Here is a 21,783-nt window from a genome sequence, read left to right on the forward strand (position 1 = left end):
CCTCCATTAAGCTCCTCCCCAGCCAGCACCGGCCTTGGGAGGCGGGAACTCTTGAGAGGCTCCGATTTTCAGCCCCCAACTCCGGAGGGTGCCCTAACACGGCAGCCGCGGGGCTGTGAGCGCGGGGTGTCGAGGCCCAGGCTTTCCGGGCAGGGGGCAGCCTCGGCGGAAGCCAGGCTGGCCGGCAGCGGGGAGAGCTTAGCCGCCGTGGCACCGAGCCGGGGTGCCCATGTGACTGCGGTGTGCTTTGGAAGAGGAAGCTGTAGAGGTCAGTGCAAAGGCGTCACGCCAGAGCGAGTGAGAGCAGGAGTGAAGGGAGGGGGGCGACCCGGAATGAGCGCGGGAATGAGCGCGGGGGCGGCGGGAGGGCGGCTGGGGTGGCGGCTGCAGGGGTCTGGACAAAGCCGCCCTGTCACAGCCACCCCGGCCGCCCTAATGCAGCCCGAATGCATGCAATTGCCAGGCGGCCAGAAATGAGGGACATGGGAGGAGGGGCCTCTTCAGGAGAGGCGGGTCTGGAAGTAGCGCCCCCAAGCTCCAGGGAGCCTCGGAGGGAGACTTGGGAGGACAGATCAAACACGAGCTCAACTTGGAGAACTTTCTCTGCACACAGCAGCTGCAGTTCGCGGGGATTCCGTTTTCCACATGTGCTGGGGATGTTGGGGCTGGGGTGGGAGGTTGGGGTCGGTGTCCACTTTGGCCAGGTAGGCTGTGGGTCGGGGGAGCTCTCCTTTGTGGGCACTTGGGTAGGCATCCAGCTGCAGACTGAAGGAAGTGATCTCTTGCTCCACCCCACAGACACTTAAATTGTTTTCTTAGACCGTTCTGCTGAGGCCTGGAGGGAGTGGAAACCAAGGTTAGATTAAAAAAAGAACAAAACGGAGAGGAAGAGGTGGTTTTAGGAAAATGAGGACTAATATTTTGAAGTGGCGCTTGGAGAGAAGAGGCCAGTGTGGTCTGTGGGGTGGTAGTGGGGGGTGAGGACTTCGGATGCCCCCCACATGCCCAGTTCCTTGGAGGGAAGAGGATCACCCAGGCCTTCGGAGTGGGGACACGCTGGGGCCGGGGCGGCAGGGGGGTGGTGAGGAGGCGGAGGGTGTGGAGCCAGAGTCCAGAGCTGGGACTTTAACAGCGCCAGCACCGCAGCCCGCGCCTGTCTTCGTGACAGGGCTGCGTCCTGTGCTGTCAACTACACCCCTCCGAAGGGGTTGCTAGGCAGCCGGGCTCTGATGTGCTGGAAGGCCTTCTGATTTGTCAGCCTCCTGCAGACACATGGTTAAGGCTCCTTCCAGCCTATCCGGAGGAGGGACACGGGGCACGCTGCCTGCATACTGCTGAGCCCCGGGTCCACCTGAATGTGAGGTGCAAAAGGCAGCCAGAGGGAGGGGTCACCTGGAGCCCTCCCGCCTTCTGAGCAGCTCAGCCCCTGCGCCCTTCCTTATCTCCACTCCAGCTCGCTTGCTGGCTCCTCCCCGCCCGTCCCCGCCCCGTTCGTCCCCTCTTCCCTAAACCATGGAAAAGCAAAGTGCACCGGGGAAAGAGGTCAGTGGGGTGAGCATGTGCGTGCGGTGCGGGCCTCCGGGGGTGCCGAGGAGCGTGAGCACCGGCCCGGGGAGGCTGCCCGCTCCGTGCCTCCTGCGGCACTCGTGGGAAGGGATGGGTGAGAGGGAGGGGACCCCGGCACCCCCCGCCCCCCCCGTCTGCCCGTCCTGGACTCGGAAGCTGGTTCTATCCCTCCTCCTTAAAGCTGCCCACCTCCAGCGGGGCAGCGTGGAGAGGGAGGAGGGAGGAGGAAGGAGCTTGCGAGTTCCTCCGAGGAAGGGCAGGTTCTGTGGCCCCTTGCGGAGCTCGGAAGGGGGACTGCTGACTGGTTCCTTCCGTCTCCTCCTGAACGCACTCCCCCCGCCTCAGCCTCACTCTCCCTGCTTCCTTCCCTCCCCCTCTGCCTTGTCCACCACCACCACCCCACCCCGGGGGTCTTCTCTTAATCCCTTTACTGTTTTTCTTTTTAGCAGCTTTATTGAGATACAATTCACATACTATTTATTCATCCATTTAAAGTGTACAATTCAGTGGTTTTTTTAGTATGTTTACAGAGTTGTTCAACCACAATCAGTTTTTGGAACATTTTCATCACCCCCAAACGGAACCCCGTTAGTTTAAACAGTTACTCCCCGCCTCCTCCCAACCCTCGCAGCCCCTGGGTGTCACTAACCTACTGTCTCCGTAGTTTTGCCGGCTCTGGACATTTCGAATGTGCGTGGAATCACGTGGTCTCTCGTGGCTGGTACTCCTGTACTTTTAGCTGCTCTGCCTACGTCGCAGTCAGCTGCAGTTGGTCTGGCCATTGAACTTTTCCTGTGTGTTGCTCCAGGATCGTCCCATCCTTAAGGGCAGGGGGATCTTTTCCATTCCTCTCAGCACTGTGCCTAGCCCTGAGCCGGTTGGCTCTGATTGTTGAATGAATGAGGAATGAGGTGAATGGGGACTGGTAATTGGCAAGTTATGCAGGTGGTTTACAACTGAATTCCAGGGGGCCCAGCTGCTGCAGAGGGGGCTGGCAGCTGGGGAGAGCTGCAAGTGGAGGAGCTGTGAGGCAGTGGAAGGGAAATCTCTTACTTGGATAGGGGCGTGGGCGGGGCAAGGGTAGAAACCTTCCTAGAGGAAGGACCCAAGTGGCCTGTGGGTTACCAGCTCTCTCGTGGGAACGTGAAAACAAAAATGCCTCCCCTAGCCTTGGGGCGGGGCGGGGAGCAGACCGGCTAACGCTTGAGATTGGTCATCTGATCACAGGGGCTTCCCCCATGGGAAACTCCGATTCGATTTGGGTTTAAAAAAAAGAAGAGCAAGTCTCCCTGTGTCAGCGTTTGTAAAAGGGCAGCTCACGCATCTCTGAAGCTGTTTGTTCACCACCTGCGATTTAGGCATTGAAGTGTGTTTTCTGCTCCCCGGCTTCTGTGCTGCAGGTACTGTCTGATGAGCGTGAAAGGTTGTTTCACTGACTTCCACATCGACTTTGGAGGGACTTCCGTGTGGTACCATGTTTTCCGGGGTGGGAAGGTGAGTTGAGTCTCTTCACCTCTGTCCATGTCCCGCTGTCTGTGCCTGGATCGCGTTTCCCCTCTCCCCTCCCTCCTCCAGCCTGCGCCTGCACTGTGAGTCCTTCTGGGGCCACGTGATCCCCGCGGGACCACTTCCTAATTCTCTGCCTTCTTCTGGAGGGAAAGGTCAAGGTCATCTCTTTCACATCACACCTGCTCGCCCAGTTGGCGTTCCGGGCACCTTAGGCCAGACCGGAACGCCAGATTTGGCTCCCAGGAAACTCCAGCATTCACTTTCCCTGGCTCTCCTGTTAACTTCAGCACTGAGACCTTTTAACATAAAACTCCAGTTGCCAGCATCACCTGCCTCCGAGAATGTTTTATACTAGGGACAGACATCACCTGGAGAAAGGAGGTGGGGTGTGCGTTCAGGATGCTCTTGCTTTGTTGGCTTCTGGTGCACTTCCACATGGGGACACAGGCCTCCCCACACGGATGCGGGTGCTCCACGACAATGCGTGTGTGCCACTCCGCTCGTCGGGGTCTGCGTGTGCGCTTTTGTTTAAACCAAACGTGTTGGAAGAAATCCTGGCTCGCAGTTCATCCCGCTTGGTCCTGATGTTTTTCCTCCTCCGGAGTGTGCACAGGCTGGGTTCACGGCCCTTCCTTTCCTTCCCCCACCTCCCCGACAAGCCCCTGGCCCAGGAGAAAGAATGTTGTGCCTGGTCCAGGAAGTCTTTCCATCTTCCTCCTCTGGCATTTCATTTGGAACAGAGATTCCCTAAAGGCGGGCAAGGGGCATCCCAAAAGGGCAGCACAGCCCTCCCTGCCACCCCGGAGACCCTTTGGGCCGGGTCTCGGAGGGGTCTCCAGGGATGGGTCCTCCCCCATCCTCGCCACTCCCAGGCAGGTGGGGCTGTGTCCCTGGGTTATGACGAGCCTGGGAGGAATCGGGTCGTGTCAAGGAGCCTGTAGGGGATTTGGCCTGGATCTTCAGCTGATTGCTTTTCTTTTTCTCTCAAGATCTTTTGGCTGATCCCTCCAACCTTGCACAATTTGGCACTGTACGAGGAGTGGGTGCTGTCAGGCAAACAGAGTGACATCTTCCTGGGAGACCGCGTGGAGCACTGCCAAAGGATTGAGCTGAAACAGGGCTACACGTTTTTCATCCCTTCCGGTAGGTTCCTGCGAGCCTGGCGTGCGGCTCGCGCTCAGCCACCGTCTCCTGTGGCCTCAGCCAGCGTTTCAGGTCAAGCCGCTGGGCTCCTCTGGGCCTCCTGGCCACTGGCAATTCCTGAGAGGAACAGACTGCAGGGAAAAACATCCCTCACGTCTAACCTGCGTCTCTCTCCTTGGAGAAAGCCTAGGGCCCTCGTTTGGGGGAAGTTTGAATGCCTTCCCCAGAACTTCCTGTGGGGAGGAAGGGAGGGGTAGGTTTACCCCGAGGACTCTGGGAGGCAGGCCCTGGGGAAGGGCACACGGGGAGAGAAGGGGGATTTTACAGGGGGCCCCAAAGCCCCCTGGATAGAGGGGAACGTGTCATCAGGGAAGGGCCCAGAGGGAGAGCATCCTTCCAGTGAACGGAGATGAAATGTAATTGGGATCGGTGTCAGCTCCCACACTTGGACTCTCCTCTCCAAGACCAAAATTAACTCCGCAGCCACGACCGTGAGTAGTAATTAACACCGGCCCTGGAGCCAGACTGCGTGGCCTTGGTTCGAATGTCGGTTCTGCTGCTTACAAGCTGTGGCTTCACAGAAGTGACTTACCCTCTCTGTTCTCGTCTCTAAAATGGGACTATGACTCCCCAGGATGGTTGTGAAGACTGCGTGAGCGGAAACCTACTTGCCTACAGCTCTGTAGAGATGGACTGAGGGCTAAGTCACTGGTGGATGTGGCAGCTGACCTAGGAGTCAGGAAGTGTGGTCTTAGGCTGTGTTAATGGAAGCATTTTGTCTGAGATGAGGGAGGTGACAATCCCACTGGATAGAGTGAGGCCACATGTAGGAAGCCGTGATCCTCTTGTGTATTGTACTTTGGAGAGTAAGTTGACCTGCAGAGAGAGGATTCTGAATACCATATCAGGTGAGATGAATTTGAGGGAGGAATCGGGTGGTTTTGCCCAGGGAAGTGAAGGTATACGGTGACTGCAGTCAGCCTTGAGTTAAGGATCTTCCCCTGGAAAAAGAGGTATAGCCAAGTGGTATTGGAATGACTCGTTCTGCTAGGTAGTGAGCTCCCCATCACTGGAGGTATACAAATAGAGGCTCTGTATGGTTATGTTAAGGAGCCTGCAGGGGATTTGCTGCTGAATAGAAGCTTGGATCTTAGGATAGGGAGTATCCTTTGAGGCCATCAAGATTCATTGGATGGAAAAGCTGGTCATACTTAACATTTCTGAGAGCTGGGCTGGAAGCTGGCCTTGGGTCTGGACATTGGGCATGCACGTATGGTGTCAAGCAAAGTGGGGGTCGTTATGGTAGCAGTCTCCGCCATGGGTACAGGGCTGCGTGAGCCCTGGGCTCTTCTGGAAAGCTGGACAGAAGGTGGAGACTTCCCTATTAGGGGAATTCGAGATTAGGAGGTGGTGGGGTGGTCATGGGGGTGACTTTTTTTTTTTACCACGCCCTTCATCCGGTGTAGCTCACCCCCGCTTGGACTGTAGTTGGTGGGTAGCATTTATGGTGTGACCTGGGAAGATGTGACATGGAGACTCAAGGAAGGACGCGATATCCTTCTAACGTGTGTTCAAGCCACTCGGCAGATGTTGGAGGATTGGCCCCTGGCGGAGTCAAAGAAACTCTGGAATGCTCTGGGCCTGGCTGCTGTCTCTCGTTGTGACCTTGAACCGGTCTCTTCCCCTCTCTGCACCTCAGCTGTCCCATCTCTCCAGTGGGGGCAGGGTGGGGCAGAACTCCAAGACCCTGTCTTGAGACCTCGCCCAGCCCTGTCCCCTGAGCACAGGCCTCACAACCTGCCTGGGAGGGTGGGCCTTCTCCCAGGGCCTTTATGCAGAGCTGGGAGGTGGCTCATCTCGTCCCTGGTCAGGAATGAGAGGGTGTTAATTTTGGTGACTTAAGCAAGTTGGAAAATGTCTGGAGAAGCAGCATCAGAGCCACAGCAGGGGTGTGACTGTCTGTTGAAGGCAGGAAGTGGATTTGAACTGTAGCAAGCAGGCAGGCAAGGACTTCTGGTCCTAAAGGTCTTGAATGAGACACCCGGACTTTTTTTCCCTGGACTTTTGGGAAGTAAGTAGAAAAAGGACAGTCGGAATTTGTCACCTACTCAGAGGCTGGGGGCACATGTGATTCCCAGGCATTGATTTCGTGGACTAATGAAATAAATAATAAAAAAAAGTTGGGAGCTGATACAGGGTTACTAATTTATACTTTTGCTAAAGATGGTCATTAATTTCAAAAAACCAACCCGGAATCTACTTTTGCTGATGTTTCATGCTGGGAAGACTATTTCGACACTAAAAATGTTGGAAGTACATAATTTCAGAATGAAGGACAGTACTTTAAATTCGTTAGTTCTGAGTTGGTGAAAATTTACACCAATTTCATTCATGGGCTTGCCCTCCACCTCTGGCTGTACCTACCCAGGTGAACTATAGTTATTTATAACTGGTATTGACGAGCTGCAAATATTTTGTGTACGTTGCTTATCTTCCCTACAAGCATGTAGGAGGAAAACATATCCCCTCAATTTTTTTTTTTAAATAAAGTTTTCTGAGGTGCAGAGAGGTGAACAAACTAGCCCAAGGTCACATAGTTAATAAGTGACAGGGCAGGGTGAGAACCCAGGTGTGTCTAGTTTCAGAGCCCACCTGGTTCCCCGTAGGCCTGGGAGTCAGCAGACTTGGGATCTGGTCCGCTTCTCGACTGTGACTTTTGGGAGTTATTGACGCATTTAACAAACTTTCTCAAGGGCCCACGTGGCAGTCTGGAAGGTGCTGGGGAGAATGTGACACGGAGTCCCCCACCCCGAGTGCATGTCCAGCCAGGTAGCAGCCATGATCATGGGACCCAGCATAAGGACCTGGGAAGGACCCTGGGGTCGGTGGCTTGTGCTGGCCTAAAAGCACTTCCCACCCTTGCCTTCCAGCAAGAGCTACCTGAGACCCACCACCCATGGGCCAGTCTGAGAAACTGTAGCCAGCAGCTGCTCAATGGCGTACCGTGGCTTGGGCCTCAGATGACTGACCCATCTGTGAAATGGGTGCAGGCCTGGGAAGGGGTGGTGGGGAGCAGACCGTGGGCCTCTGTGAGGCGCCCGTGAGTTCTGTGACCTTGGGTTTTTCATCTGCAGAGATGGTAAAGACTGCCACAAAGACAGACAAGTGGGGGAAGGGGGCCTTTGGATTCTGAATCCTGAGCGTCTGGGTTTCGGGGAGACTCCATGTGCCCCCGCTGTCCTTCCCAGCCCCCTCAGGTCCCAGAGAACGCCCGGCAGGAGGTTTTGTGGGTCGCCTGCTGTCCTTCCGCCATTGGATCCGTCCTTTGTCGCTTGGCCTGAATAGCCTGTGTTATTGCCCTCATATTGTTGGTGACTCTGGCCAAGGAGCAGGGGAGCAGGAGGCACGAGCCAGCTTCTCCAGCCCGGTCACCCACCAGGCGGCGGTGGGGGAGGGGGGCAGTTCTCTCCTGCTTCCTGGGGTGCTGGGAAGGAGATGCCTTTGGGAGGGCCTCATGAAGGGTGTTATTCCCCTCCCCAGCCTTTGAGTAAAGGAGCAGACTGTGGGGAGGGCTGGGGGAGGGACTGGGCAGTGACTCTAATCCAGAGGAGGTTGCCTGACCCACCTGTGAGGCCCTGGCTTGGGGAGGAGAGGGGATTGGGGAGGAGCTTCTAGAACCCCTTGAATGGGAGGATCCCTGGGGCCGTATGAAAGCCCTGATCCCCGACTAGCAACAGCACATCTCTTCTGCTGCCCTCTTTGCTCACACATCACGGCAACTGATGTCTGTGTCCCCGCCTGGCGGGAGAGGAGCGTCCCGGCTGGAAAATGCGGCTCAGGCGGGCCCCGTTCTCTCCAGAGCCCCCGCAGTGGCCGAGACGGCCGTGAATGTCAGCGGCGGCCGCCCGCCGAGAGTGAGTCCTTGCCCATCGAGTTTCCCACGACGCAGGCCGGGGTCTCCCTCCTTTCCACACGGGCAACTGGAGGCCAGGAGAGGGGGCAGTCCGGGGCCCGTGTCACAGGATGACAGTCTCGAACCCAGGCCCCCGGACCTGGCCTTTCTGTAGGGCATGCAAAGAGCATAGAAACAGGACCCAGGCGTCCTCGCCCTCATCCGGGCTGCACCTCGTCCTGTGCCTCCCTGTAAACCCGGGAGTGTCCGGGTCCAGTTTTAGGGGACGTGGCTTCAATAACGCTGGTGGTAACAACAGCAGTAATGATAGCGTGGCTCTGCTCGGGAGAGACAGATGCAGTTGCTGAGAAAGTCAGGCAGTGCACAGCTGGGGCGGAGAGGCCGAAGCAAATGAGTGAACTGAGACTTTCCAGGCGGCAGCCATGCTCATCTGCGGTGAGGGGGAGAAGTGGGTGGGGACGGAGGCCCAGGTGACCGGGACGAGGGCACACCTACCGGCAGAGCGGCCGCCACGCCTGAGCGGGAGAGCAGGGAGCCAACGGCACCGCCGGCTGACATAAACCCGCCGTTCCTGTGCTCTCGGCTGGCGGGCTCAGGCTGCTCTCCCCCCAGGACTGCCAGCTCTGTGCCACCCAGGGCCCCACGCAGGGGAGGCCACTGGCCCAGATGCAGTGGCCTCGCAGCCTCGGCGCTCTCTTCCCAGGTGGCAGCTTTGCTCCGGCCGCCGGAGCCGCCAGTCACTCCAGGCCAGCGTGCTTCAGCTCTCGGCGGGGAGGGGGGCGCTGAAACTGCTCCGTGGGCGGGAGGAGAGGGGACAGAGGAGAGGGGACAGTGACGCCTGGCTTGGGACCTTGGCTTGCCCCTTTCTGTCCCCACTCCCCTCAGCTCATCCTGTGTCTTTCAACTTAAGTCTCCGCCTCCGTCTGCCCGGCAGTCTTTGCCTCCGTGTGTGTGTCTGTGTCTGTGTCTGTCTCTCTCTCTCTCTCTCTCTCTCTCTCTCTCGTTTCGCTCTGTGTTTCTCTTTGCTTCCCTTACGTGCTGGCGGCCCTGCCTCCTGGGACTCGCAGGCCTGCGCTCAGCCTTTGATGCAGTGACAGTGCAGCATAGCGGTTAAAAACGGAGGTGCTGTCACTTACCGCTGTGACTTCATTCAGCGAGGGACTTAGCCGCGTCTCTCAGCCTCGGTTTCAGCGTCCGGAAATGGGCGTGGATCATGGCGTTGCCTGTCCCCTGGCTCTGCCCCGTGCATCGCGGTAGTCAGGAGCTGCACGTCGGGGCGCTGTGCACTTGATGTGGCCAGTCTGAGACTTGCCGGAGGAATTGAGTGCCCTGCTTTGTCCTTAGATTTCACGGGCCAGGTGAAGGCTGACTCCCCAGGTTCTAGTCCTGATGAGTGACTTTACTTTTTCTCTGCCTTAGTCTCCTCATCTGTAGACTAGGGGAGAATATAGTCTATACTTTTTAAGGATTTTTGTGAGAAATAAGTTAAGCCCTGTAAGGCCCTTAGGCCAGTGCCTGGCACAGGGCAGCGCTCCAGGCTTTGGGCTAGGAGTTCAGGGAGATGAAAAAGCCCCCAAGTGCCCCAGGCTGTTGGAAAGCTGCATTTGGCAGGAGAGAGACTTGTCAGCAGCTGACAGCCTATAGGGCAGAGCTGGTGTGGGGGTCTAGGTGTCATGTGGCTACGGAGACCACCTGAAAATGGGCCTTGGAGGGTTTTGCTGGCAGAAGGTGGACTCGGGCAGAGGAAAGCGTCTGGCTCCTGCAGCCCTGGCAAGATGTCACTCTTTAGTTGTGGCTCCAAGCAACCCTTTGTGACCCCTCCTGAGACCGGAGGTCCCTGGAATGTCAAACTCAAGAACGTTTGAGCAGCCGATGTCAGGGGTTTCCAGCATGGTAGGGAGCAGGTTCTACCTCTTTGTTGGCTGCTGCAGCCAGGTCTGAAACAACACGGGGAAGCCTTTGTCATCAAGGTCCTCGATGGAGGGGAGGGCGGTCAGCTGTCCACCACCCAACTTGAACTAGCCAGAGTCACTGCCTGCAGTGTCGCCGCCGGCTGCCGGCCTGAGTCCTCTCTAGGAAAGCTGAGTCCTCGGCTTTCTTCATCGGACAGCCCGGAGCATCCTCCGCCCTAGCCCTGGGTGTTCACCTGGGCCTCTTGTGTCCTCCTGCACACACCAGCCCAGGTGGCTCACCCTCTGTCTCCCTCCCACCCCAGGCTGGATCCATGCGGTCTACACCCCCGTAGACTCTCTGGTGTTTGGCGGAAACATCCTTCACAGCTTTAACGTGCCCATGCAGCTGCGGATCTACGAGATCGAAGACAGAACACGGGTAAGGCGCCCGGCTTCCTTCTCTCCCCGTGGGTGTGCCTGGCCCCCGAGCTCCGCCCAGTGCTCGGGCTTTGTGGACAGTCGCTCTGAAGTCCCTCCTCCCTCCTGCTCTCTGCCTCGAGCCAGACCTGGTTCTGTGGGATGGTGGGGGGGGGTGCCCACGGAAGCCTCACCCAGAGCCCCGGGACTTTCTCTTCACCTCCAGGCTGGTGGCAGCCAAAACCCCCTTGCCGAAGAGGAAGTGTCTCTTGAGAAAGCACCGTGAGGTGTCAGACGCCCAGCCTCTTCCTCCCTCTTCCCGTGGAGCAAGGGTTCCACGAGGGTCGGGGAATTTCGTGGTGGTTGTCTCTGTGGTTTGCAGCGGGGGGGTGCCGGGGCCTTAGAAACAAAGTCAAGTCGTGACCCTGCATCCCCCGGGGACGCCAGATGCGACGTAGAGCCCGAGGAAGCCAGTGTGTGCGATTCCCCCGGGCACTGCCTCTGCGCTCTGTCTGTGTCTGCTTGGGGTGTCTGTAGCTTTCCTTGACAGAGACCGTCACGGCTTCTCAGACACACTGAGTTTCCTCCAGCCCAGCCCCTCAGGACCGGGCTGAGGCGCACGCACCTGACATGTGCCCTCCGTTCCACCCCACCAGTGTCCCCTGAAAAGCACTGGCTATTTGGAATTTGCCTCCCTCTTTCTTGTGCTGGAACTTGACCAGGTGTCCCAAGGCATTTGAGACAGGTCCAAGGGTAGGAAACTGGGGCAAAAAAAGGGCTTATTTCTCCTTTTTTCTTATAGATATTCAAATATTTCTTTTCTTTCCTTTTCTTTCTTTCTTTTTTTTTTTTTACTGAGATAGAATTCATGTACCATAAATGTCACCATTTAGAGTGCACAATTCAGTGGTGTTTCGCACGTTCACGGTGTCGTGCGGCCAGCACTTCTTTCTAATTCCGGGTCAGTTTCATCACCCCGAAAAGAAACCCTGTCCCCATGAGCAGTCACGCCCCATTCCCCAGCCCCTCGCACCCACTCATCTGCGTTGTCTCTGTGGATTTGCGTGTTCCAGACATTTCGTGTCGGTGGAAGCATGACGTGGTCTTGTGACTGGCTCCTTTCCCTCCTCGCGATGACTTCAAGGTTTATCCGTGGCGTAGTGTGTGTCTGCGTTTCGTTTCTTTTCGTGGCTGAATCATATTTCGCTGGAGGGACGGACCGCACCTGCCAGGGAGTTGCCTTTTTTTTTTGCTCCAAAGAGGTGTTGTTGTGTCTGAACCCTAAAGAAATGTCTCGTAGAGGAGGCCGTCTTGCGCCCAGGGTCTCCGCCCTTTCCTGAGCTTGTCTTCCGGCGCCCCCCAACCGTCTGCACGGAATCACGTGCGTGGGCCAAAGCCTCAGCCGCTCCATGCGCCTCCGACTTTTCCACACTTCTGACGTTAGGGACTCTGTCCTGGGGACCACGTTCGCCACGTTCGGCAGGCTGGGAGGTGGACGGAAGGTGGGGAGAGAGTGCCCGTCTCGAGATGGGCGGGCTTACTGCCCGAGGCCCAGATCCACAGGGCCTGGGGTTTGTTTTGTGGACATCCACGCCTCTTCTCTGTAGCCTGCCGTCCATCCCTTGCCCAGTCTCGGGGGAGGATGTTGTTCTGTGGTGTCTGGGGAGGAAGGCACCCTTTGGGTGCAAACGGTCATCTCTTGAGTCTGGATCATGTGCTGACTGGGGCTCCAGCCAACTGTTCTTTGGCCAGGCCTGAAGAATGGGCCAGGATGAGCAGACGAGGGCGTGCGGGCTAGAAAAGGAGAAATCTAGAAGGTGATTCCCCAAAGCCAGCATCGGGCCTGGGATTTCTAAGGGCTTCAGCCACTTGCTCGGCAGCCGCCCCTCCCCGCCGGGAATCCCGGTCACAAATCTCAGTGGCTTTGGGCCTCCTCATTCTGAGAGGAGCCCAGCTCCCCTCCCCCCTCAGTGAGAGGCGGTAGGAAGGTAATGTTGTGGAACCCCTGTGGAAATCACACTTGCACGCAAATGAGCCCGGCCAGGTCCCCTCCCCCAAGGCCCACTGTCCCTGTCTTCCGGGTGGGTACCCCATCTGGTTCCCCTGAAGCAGGTTGACGGGCGGGGGTGGGGTGGCTGGCGGGCAGGCTGGGCTGGCACCAGCGGCAGACTGTTTAATCCGCTTTGATTTCTGGTCCTCGGCTAGCGCTTGGCTACAAGGCCCAATTGTTCGTGTCTTGGGAGCCAAGGCAGACAAAAGAGGCTGGGGGGGAGAGCACTGGAAGCCAGAAAAAGCGCCAGGGGCTCCTTGTCAGCTCGCTACAGCTTAATTCTTTGCATCCCTGCGAGCTTCTGTAAGAAGGCTGTGGCCAGTTAAAAATAGTTCCTCAAGAGTCCTAAAACACCATTTCGTTTGGAAATAAAATGCAGGGGGTGGGGACAGAGGACATCGTCAGCCTCTAAGCCCCCATAGGGTGGGTTTGTCTTAGGAAAAGAATTAGCCTTTGTGGCCCAAGGCAGACTGCCTCATTCAGGCCAGGGGAACCTAGACATTCTCCTAAGTTTAGGAAGCCATGTCCTGCTCTCATGATTATAATTTTTCTGGGCCTGACGAGAGGTGATTTTACCTGTCGCCCCTTAGGCAGGCATCAACGGGGGTCAGCGTTCTGGGGCTGGTGGGTTTCCATTTCCCGCCCCCTTTGGAGATGAACTCTTCCCCTGGTCCCTCTAAAAGGGATAGAAGAGCTACACCAAAACATGGATGTGTGGCATGTTTATTATTTAAAGGTCACGTCTCAACGACTATCTCTACCCATTTTTTAACCGCAGTCAGGCTGATCAAGGATGGGGATGGTCCGAGCGATCATTCATCACAGCGCTGTCTCTTCTGTTCACCCTTTCTCTCCCCCCCTTAATGGTTCTAGTGACAGCGGCCTTCCCGGGAAAGGTAACGCAGCACGTCCCATTCCCTCTCAGCCAGTGACTCCGTTTGGAAATTGCATAGAATTTACCCTTCCTCTCACCTTTCTCCAGCCGTTGGATTTTTTCGCCCTTCCCAATGACTTTGTTTTTTTTTTTTTTTTTTCCAGGAGAAAAACAAATTTAATTTAAGACACTTCCACCCACCCTCATATTTTAGTTTTTCAAGTCCTGGAGACACCCCGGGAGTTCTAGCCCCTTTGGTTGTGATCTCCTGAGGTCACTGTCCTCCAAGAGGAAGGGCTCAGGGCCAGGTGCCCCTCGAATGGGCCTTCGGGAACTCACACTGACCCCCGGAGATCCGCAGCTACGTTGACGATGCCCCCTTCCCCCGGCTGGGAGCAGTGCATGCTTTCTGAATGCCTTGCCTTTTCGGTGAACAGCTCAGTTTGGTGAGGCTCCGAATTTGTCAACAAATAATGTTGAGCAATCGTGTGTTTAATGTTCCCAGGCATGTGGCTGAAACCTTTTGAAGGCGAAGGGTAGAAGGCGACAACCCGTTTGTAAGTCAACTTTTTGCCACTTTTGTTTCCTGCGGTGCTCTCTTGGAAAAAAAAAAAAATTAAAAAAAAAAAGGAAAAAAAGTATTTTAATTCCTTCATCAGCATTTGTTTTCACCCAGCTGGTTTTCCCTTGGGCTCAGCAGCAAAGAAGAGAGACTTAATCTTCCTCTCCTGAAATACAGCCAAAAAAAAAAATTTTTTTTTCCCCCTCCCGATCTAGAAAGATTCTCAAGCGTCACGGTGCCTGTCGATGAATGTAGAGTGGCTTGGATGATGTCTCCAAATTTGAAAAGTCAAAAGCAACTTCAGAGTTTTACCAATTGAGTCTAAAGTCAGGGGATGTGAGTGAGGGTCTGAGAAGGGGCTGGCTTGCCTGTCCTCAGCCTGCTCTACGTATTGGCCATTTGTTCCAAAACCAGTTGGCTCTTGTGGGGGTGGGGCTGAGACCCCCAAACCTTTCTTCACAGGAAGTCAGGGTCTGCCTCAGGCTGAAGAGCCCCTCTCCTTTTTAAACTCTGGAGGACCCTGATCTGATGACTATGAAAAAACTCATTATTAACATTCAATCCCAGCAATGAAACTGGGGTTCTCGGGAGAGTCGCTGGAGCCAAGGAAACCGCTAGATGATGTCCTCAGCCCCGTGCATCCCTCACCCCCACCCCAGGAGCTCAAACGCATGTGGCGGCCAGGATTTCATTCCCAAGCATACCATCCGCCAGAGGCAGGGAGGGTGAATGGACCCAACACGTGGATGGGAGAAGCGGGGCCCCCAACGTGCAAAAAACGGGCCTTGCAGCTCAAAAGGGAGTCGGCAAGGCCTGGGGTGGGCCGGAACTGAGAGCTGGGACTCTCAAAGAGGGCAGAGTTGGCTTCGTTCAGGTGGGCACTGGGAGGCGGGCAGGAAAATCGTGTTTCAGGGCACGCGGAGGACCCGGGCCTGCTTGCATTTGTCTTTGTCCCACATGTCGAATGTCGCTTGTTGATTGACAGCAGAGAAACGGGGGCGGGTGTGCTTGTTTAACACCCGGCTCCCTGAGTTCCTGGGAGATAGGAGAGGTGAAGGGGGGTCGCTGGCCTGGCAGAGGTCCCCGAGGCAAGACACGCCCTTGGCAAGAGGCCAAGACTGAGTGTGGAGAGGCCAGGAGAGGCCAGGATGTGCGGGATCTAATTGTAGCCTTGGAAAAGAGGGCCCGGCGGTGGGGGACAGGGACTGCCCTCCCACCACCTCCTGTCCTCCCTTGCCCGCGCAAGATGCAGTCTCTGGACGGTTCGTGTGTGCCGGGGCCATCAGCGGTATTTAGACCCCGCGCTGCCACTCATCGGAATTCCCCTGGGGCCCAGGCCTCTTCGAAGCTCTGATACACAAAGCTGTCTGCACCTGTACTTCCTCCCCTATGAGAAACAGCTGAAAGGGGAATCTCCATCTGAACTTCTGCTCCAGACACGGAGTTCTGTCTTCTGGTGTTAGGGTCACACCAGGGACTTGTGCCAAGGGTGTCCCCTGGGAATACAGGTGGGGCAGTGCCAGGTGGTGGTGGGGAGGAGCAGGGGGTGGACCTCTCTAGGGCCCCGCCCCCAGAGGTAGGAGAAGCCACACCCCTCCTTCCTCATTGGTTTGCCTGGTGTGGCCTCCCAGAGTATGGGAGATGCTTGATAGCCTGTCTGCATATGGGTAAGGTTTGGGGAACGGATGTCTGTTTTTCAAGAGGGAGGGAGGGATAGCAGAATCGACAAGAATTTTTTGAGAATGATGAGGAGCCGGTGTCTGTTGTAGCTAGAACCAGGCAGTGGCTGGCATCAGCAGGTTTGGGGATGACCCTCTGCATCTCACAGAAGCGCCAAGAGGACCCCGTCCACCGTCCCCAGCCGCGTGTAGCTCAGGGAACCTTGAAATGATGCTGTCTCGCAGGCCTCTTCCTCCTCCTCATTCATGCATGCTACCGATCTCTCTGCCTTCCCAGCGCCTCCCTCCTTCCTTCCAGCCCACCTCCCCATTCTCTGCTCACACCATTTGTGCTCTTGCTAAGATGATGAAAATAAGTCCCCCTGATCCCCGCCAGGAACTGCCCCCCGCCCCCACCCACCGCGGCCAGTTTTTCTCCCTCCTTTCCCCTTTGCCCTCCAGAAACTGACCTCCGCCCCTGGGTTTTTGTTTTCAGGTGCAGCCTAAATTCCGTTACCCCTTCTACTATGAGATGTGCTGGTATGTCTTGGAGAGATACGTGTACTGTGTGACCCAGCGGTCCTACCTCACTCAGGAATACCAGAGAGAATCAATGCTGATTGGTGAGTGAATGGCAGGGCCAGCTGCCTCGGCTGCTCGGCTGGGGCAGAAAACGTTTTTTTTTTTTTCAGTGGGACCCTGGAGAGTCCCTGGGCTTTGGGAATTCTTCTGAGCCACAGCGTCGGGCCGATTGCTAGAGACCTTAGCGGGGTCATCCTTCTCAGCGTCCCACCTGGAATACAGAGCCCCAGAAAATGCAATCGTGACCCCGGCAGAGTCACGTCGGTGGCCTCCAGCTCTTGCTGGTAGCTGTGTGGATATGGGGAGGGGCCAGTCCTGGTCTTGATGGCTGAACCAGGATCCCCACGTAGCAAAGAATCCTGGTTCTTTTAATTAATTCCTCAGTAGCCACCAGCTGATCCCCTCATCCCCGTACCTGGGGGTCAGGTTTTTGTCTATATAGGAACAGGCGCATGAGATGTAGCCAGTCCCTCAAATCTGAGGCCAGCGCTGAGCCAGCAGGAGGGGTGGCCAGGGCTGGAGCCGCAAGCTTGGCAGAGCAGTGGGCGGTTCTGACAGAGGCAGAGAGGGCGCGTTTACAGCCGCAGCTGCAGCGCCCTGCCCCACCGCTGTCAAAGGGACATCACCCCCCCCAAAACAGCTCAGTCCTCGAGTCTTGACTCACAGACACGCGCCTCGAAGTCGCATCTAGCTGTGACAGCCTCTGAGCTCTCACTGCTGAGGGGTTTTTTAGGATGCGGAGTGCGCTGTGCCTCGTCACTCCGTCTTATCACGGGATAGAAAGCCGCGATCAGTCTGCACGATTTCTCCTAGCGTCTCCAGGGGTTTCTTTTCCTTTCTTTTTCTCACCAAACCCTCTTCCTTCCTTCCCTCGACCCCCATCCTTAGTGGCGTCAGGGATTTCAGGTGGGCACACGACGGGGAGCAGATGTTTCTGCTGCGGTCCTTGATGGGAAGTGCTCATTCCCCTCCCTGAACGTCAGTTTTGTCGGGTTCGGGGGTTCGGGGGAGCCTGTCGTGAGTCCCGTTCTTGTCAGACGATGCGCTACTCAGGTGCGAAAAATACGGGACCCCTACGACCCGCTCTTCTGAAGCCCCCAGCCTCTTAGGAGAAGGAAATGATTCTGAAATAGCGTGAGAACCTCTGTGGTTTCAGTAGCTACATGTTGCTGAGGGGACCGGAGGCTTGACTTTTTGTGGCAGTCCCCGAACAAGAGAAGTGACCGGGAAGTGAGAGTCACTTCTGTCGTTTGGATGTTTGGGGCCACAGGAGAGCACTCCTGTAGATATTCTCGCCACTGTCCCTTCCCTAGTCCATCTGCCAAAGAGAAGGGGGCACGTGAGGGAGACACCTCGTTTTTCGACTGCTAGTGGAGTGCCGGGAACTATGCTCGGTGGCGCCTTATCTAATTCTCAACAACCAGCCTTCAGAAGAAGCAGTCTTTGCCTTATTTTGTTAAAAGAGCATTATTGGGATATAGTTCACATATCATACAGTTCACTGATTTAACGTATTCCGGTATGTTCCAGAGCTGTGTAACCATCACCACAATGTTTAGAACATTTTCGTCACCCCAGAAAGACACCTGTACCCTTTAGTCATCCTCTCCTATTGTCCCCGCCTCCCCCGCAGCCCTAAGCAATCACTAATCTACTTTCTGTCTCTATGGATTTTCCCCTGTTCTGGACATTTCGTATGAATAGAATCATATATATATATATATATATACTCTTTTGTCTTATTTTTATACTTTGAAAAATAAAACGCCAGGTGTATTCAGGGCGGTGAAGCAGCCTGTCTGGGTACACAGAGCCAGAAGAGGCTGAGCTGGGATTCGAACCTATGTCTGACTGACCACAGCCTTTCTAGAGGCTGAAGGAGGCCTCGACCATTAGAACTGGCAAGAGCAGCTCGACCTCCAGAGTGAAGGGAGGGAGGTGTAGTGAGTGGCGGTTCTGGGGCTTCCAGCAAGGAGTTCAGGGCTTTCATCTTAGTCTTTCTTGTGATCCCCCACCCCCTGTAGATGCCCCAAGAAAGCTCAGTATAGACGGCTCATCCGGGACCTCGGCTGGAGATGGAAGAGGAGTCCCAGAGCAAGCAGCCCCAGGAGGAGGAGAAGGAGGAGGAGAGGAGAGGAGGAGCTCGGTGAGTGAAGGCGAGATAAGCAAAGCCCAAGCCATCACATGGCCCCTACTCCTCGCCCCAATCAGCACCCCTCTGAGGACCAAGAGCCCCCCGGGAAGAAGCCCAAAGCGCCCACCATGCGGTTTCTCAAAAGGACTTTGTCTGACGAGTCGGAAGAGAGTGTGAAGTCCACGCCGGCCACAGACTACCCCAAGACGCCCACAGGCTCCCCCGCCACCGAGGTCTCTGCCAAGTGGACCCACCTCACCGAGTTTGAACTGAAGGGCCTGAAAGCTCTGGTGGAGAAGCTCGAATCCCTCCCGGAAAACAAGAAGTGTGTCCCCGAAGGCATCGAGGACCCCCAGGCGCTCCTGGAGGGCGTGAAGGTGGGCAGGGGGCCGCGGCTGGGCCGGGCAGCCGGGGGCCGGGCAGGTTCTGTTCAACGCACGGCTGCCCGGGGCGGCTTGGTGCAGACTGTCCCGGGCGTACGGCCGTACACGAGAGGGGCCCGTGGTTCAAGCGAGCTCGTGGAGTGTCCAAGCCAAGGCCCGCATTGAGACCCACAGAGGGGCTCTCAGTGGAAGCTGGCTGTGTGGGTGACAACGAGTTCTTTCTCGTACTTGTTGGAAATCCGAGGCTTTACCAGTAGTAGGCGCCACCGTACGCCCAGAGTGCTGCTGTCCAGGGTGGGGACAGACACCTCCATCCTGATCAGGGAGACTTGTGTTCCGGGCTGGCTTCGTGTGAGCAGATTGTACATTCTGGTGGTCCTCGAAATGGCCAGCTAAGGTGGGCCACGTGGCCACCCAGGGTTCAGAGGTCTCCAAGTAGAGCCCAAGTATTGAGGCAGCTCTCGCTGAGCCCGGCTGTGCTGGCCGTCGGGGGTGCAGAAAGCAGGAAGTCTCTGCCCTCAGGCATTTCACTGTCTCGCAGGAAAGTAGGCAGGTGAAGAAATCGGGAGACGGAATCGAGTGCCACCTAGCGTGCCGTGTGTACCCAGGGGTGGGCCAGGGCCCTGGGACGGTTATGCAGAGGGCATCTGAGCGGGGCCTTAGAGGCTGCGTGGGCGTCCAGATGAGGGAGGGTGTTACAGGCGGAATGCGGACGCGTCGTGTGTTTAAGAGACAGGAAATGCACTGGGAGGCTTGTCCTGTAGTCATCATGATCGTAACATTTGTTGAAAGCTTACTACCTGCCAGGTACTAGGGCTAGGCAAGTGGCAGGTAGGTACCCGTATTACCTGCAGTTACTTGATTAGGAAGTAGGCTCAGAGATGTTAAGGGACATGCCTGGGGTGACAGAGCAGGTGGGTGGTGGAGCTGGGACGAGGACCCGGCAATGCCTGCAGAGCTCCCCTGTGGGCACTGCCGCGTGTCTCCTGTCTCAGCATCGCTAAGGCTTTTTGGTGTGAGGCCTCAGAGGCGTTTGTGCTTCCTTCTCCAGTGTCTGATGCCCAGGTAAATCCAGCTGCCTGCTGGGATTGGAAACCAAATTTAAGTCTCTCTTGTGATGGCTGCAAACTCTACCCAGGACTTGTTAGTTTCGTTGTTCATTGGTTCATTTAGGAAACACTGAGTCAGGCTCTGGGATATAGACATATGAAGACCGTCCTGCTCTTGAGGTGCTTAGTGACCAGAGGCTGAAGTCTTGGGGTCTAGCAGAGGTGAGACCTGGAGCCCACACCGGGGAGCCTGACAGGTACCACCAGCAGAGAGAGCCAGTGTACAGAATCAGTAATCCAGGCATATTTCACTTTACATAGCAGGTGTGTCCTCTACAGGTTCTGTGAAATTAAAATCTTAAAACTCGAAAATTGCCAGGTAAAAGAACTCGGTGGTGAATATCCCTATAAAGCAAATTTTTACTTGCAAACGGGTCTTTTTCGTTGATTCTTGACTTTTTTGGAGGTTGCTGACCTCTCTTGAGAGTTCTATGAAAATATGCTTGTACACACCAAATTTCGCATGCAATATCAGGGGGTTTTGAGCCTGTTCCTGGACCCCAGGTTAAGAACCCCTAATCACGTGACATGGACTCTTTATATTGGGTTCCGTCATGGGGCTACTTTTTTCATCTGAGGTCCTGTAAAGTGAAAACAAGGTATTTTCATCAATACTTAAATCATTAATAGTATTGATGTCCCACAACGTTGTAAACGAGTTAAAAACACATTCATTTGGAAGAAGAAGTGTTATTCTGTGCTTGTGGAGAGACTTTTTTACTTTAAAAGTATCTTTGTGTCTCTCATCTGTTTATGTGCAGTGTTCCTGGTTCCTGATTGATCAGCTTTCTAGGGATGGGATTCTCACGGGTACCCACCTGATGGGCCTCTGAGGCTGGATTCAGCCCAGGCCCCTTGATGATGTGGAAGAGGCCTGGGGTGGGACGTAGACAAGTTTCAAGAAGCCCAGCCCCTTTCCCCCGACCATGGGGTTCAGTGGCAGCTCACGATAATGTGGGACGATGCATCTCAATTAAACCATGTGCTGTCATAGGTGTTATCCATATAGAAACTCGTTTAAACCTCCGAACAACCCTCTGTGGTACTCAACCACCCTCATTTTACAGATGGGAAAATCGAGGTACAGATGGGTTAAGTAACTTGCCCAAGGCCACACGCGATACGCTGCGGGGGTCCCCATGCTCACCCACAACATCGTGCCGCTTTGTTTGGCCGCTGTGGAGAAGGTGCTTTCTCTCCTCTCAGGCCATCCCTCGTTTAGGGAGAAGGTAAGAAGGGGATTCCTTGAGCTTTCTTTACAGAACAAGCAGAGGATTTGGTCTTGGGACGGAAGTTGCAAATCTTGCAAATTGGCAGGCTGGGCCAAATCCAGCCTCCAGGCCAGCCTCCAGGCATTGTGTTCCGGGCATACTTTTATAATTAGTTGCCGTCATTAGAAAATGAGGAGAGTCACATAAAATGACCTGGCTGTGCCGGCCCGTGCTCTTGACAGGCTACAAGCATGGGAAGTGAGTAGCGGCTGATCTAGAGACACCCCAAGTCGCCACCGCTCCCTGCTGCCTCCCCGAGTGCCTTTACCCTTAGTCTGGCGCGTCTCTTTTTTGTAGAATGCAGCCACTTAGCTCCTTTGCTGAACTTGACTGTCTTCCTGGCTGCACACTTATGCCCCTCTGTCCTCTCTTCCCAGATGTTGGGGCTTCTTTTGCACTGGCTGAGAAATGAAAAGGTGCCTTAGTGGGGGATGCAGAGAGAGAGAGAAGAGAGAGAGAGAGAGAGAGAGAGAGAGAGAGAGAGAGAGAGAGACAGAGACTCAGAGAGAGAGAGAGACAGAGACCCAGAGAGAGAGAGAGACAGACTTATATATATATATATCAGAGAGAGACAGAGAGACAGAGGCAGAGAAAGAGAGAGAGAGACAGAGAGAGGCAGAGAGAGAGACAGACAGGACAGAGAGAGACAGAGAGAGAAAGAGAGCAGCAGAGAGAGAGAGACACATTTATTTGAGAGAGACAGAGAGAGAGACAGAGAGA

The 21,783-nt window shown here is 55.5% G+C and overlaps 1 protein-coding gene across 1 annotated transcript in view; it reads left to right on the forward strand.

The window, feature by feature from the left end:
• KDM2B (lysine demethylase 2B) overlaps nucleotides 1-21,783 on the forward strand; it is a 103,713-nt gene that overhangs the window by 31,019 nt on the left and 50,911 nt on the right. Inside the window, 7 exon segments of the mRNA XM_039879384.1 lie at nucleotides 2,967-3,060; nucleotides 4,065-4,218; nucleotides 10,347-10,462; nucleotides 16,081-16,207; nucleotides 18,191-18,233; nucleotides 18,235-18,295; nucleotides 18,297-18,677. Of these exon segments, the coding sequence (XP_039735318.1) occupies nucleotides 2,967-3,060; nucleotides 4,065-4,218; nucleotides 10,347-10,462; nucleotides 16,081-16,207; nucleotides 18,191-18,233; nucleotides 18,235-18,295; nucleotides 18,297-18,677 (976 nt within the window).

This window comes from Pteropus medius, unplaced genomic scaffold, assembly GCF_902729225.1.
Source record: "Pteropus medius unplaced genomic scaffold, Ma_sr-lr_union100, whole genome shotgun sequence".
NCBI lineage: Eukaryota > Metazoa > Chordata > Mammalia > Chiroptera > Pteropodidae > Pteropus > Pteropus medius.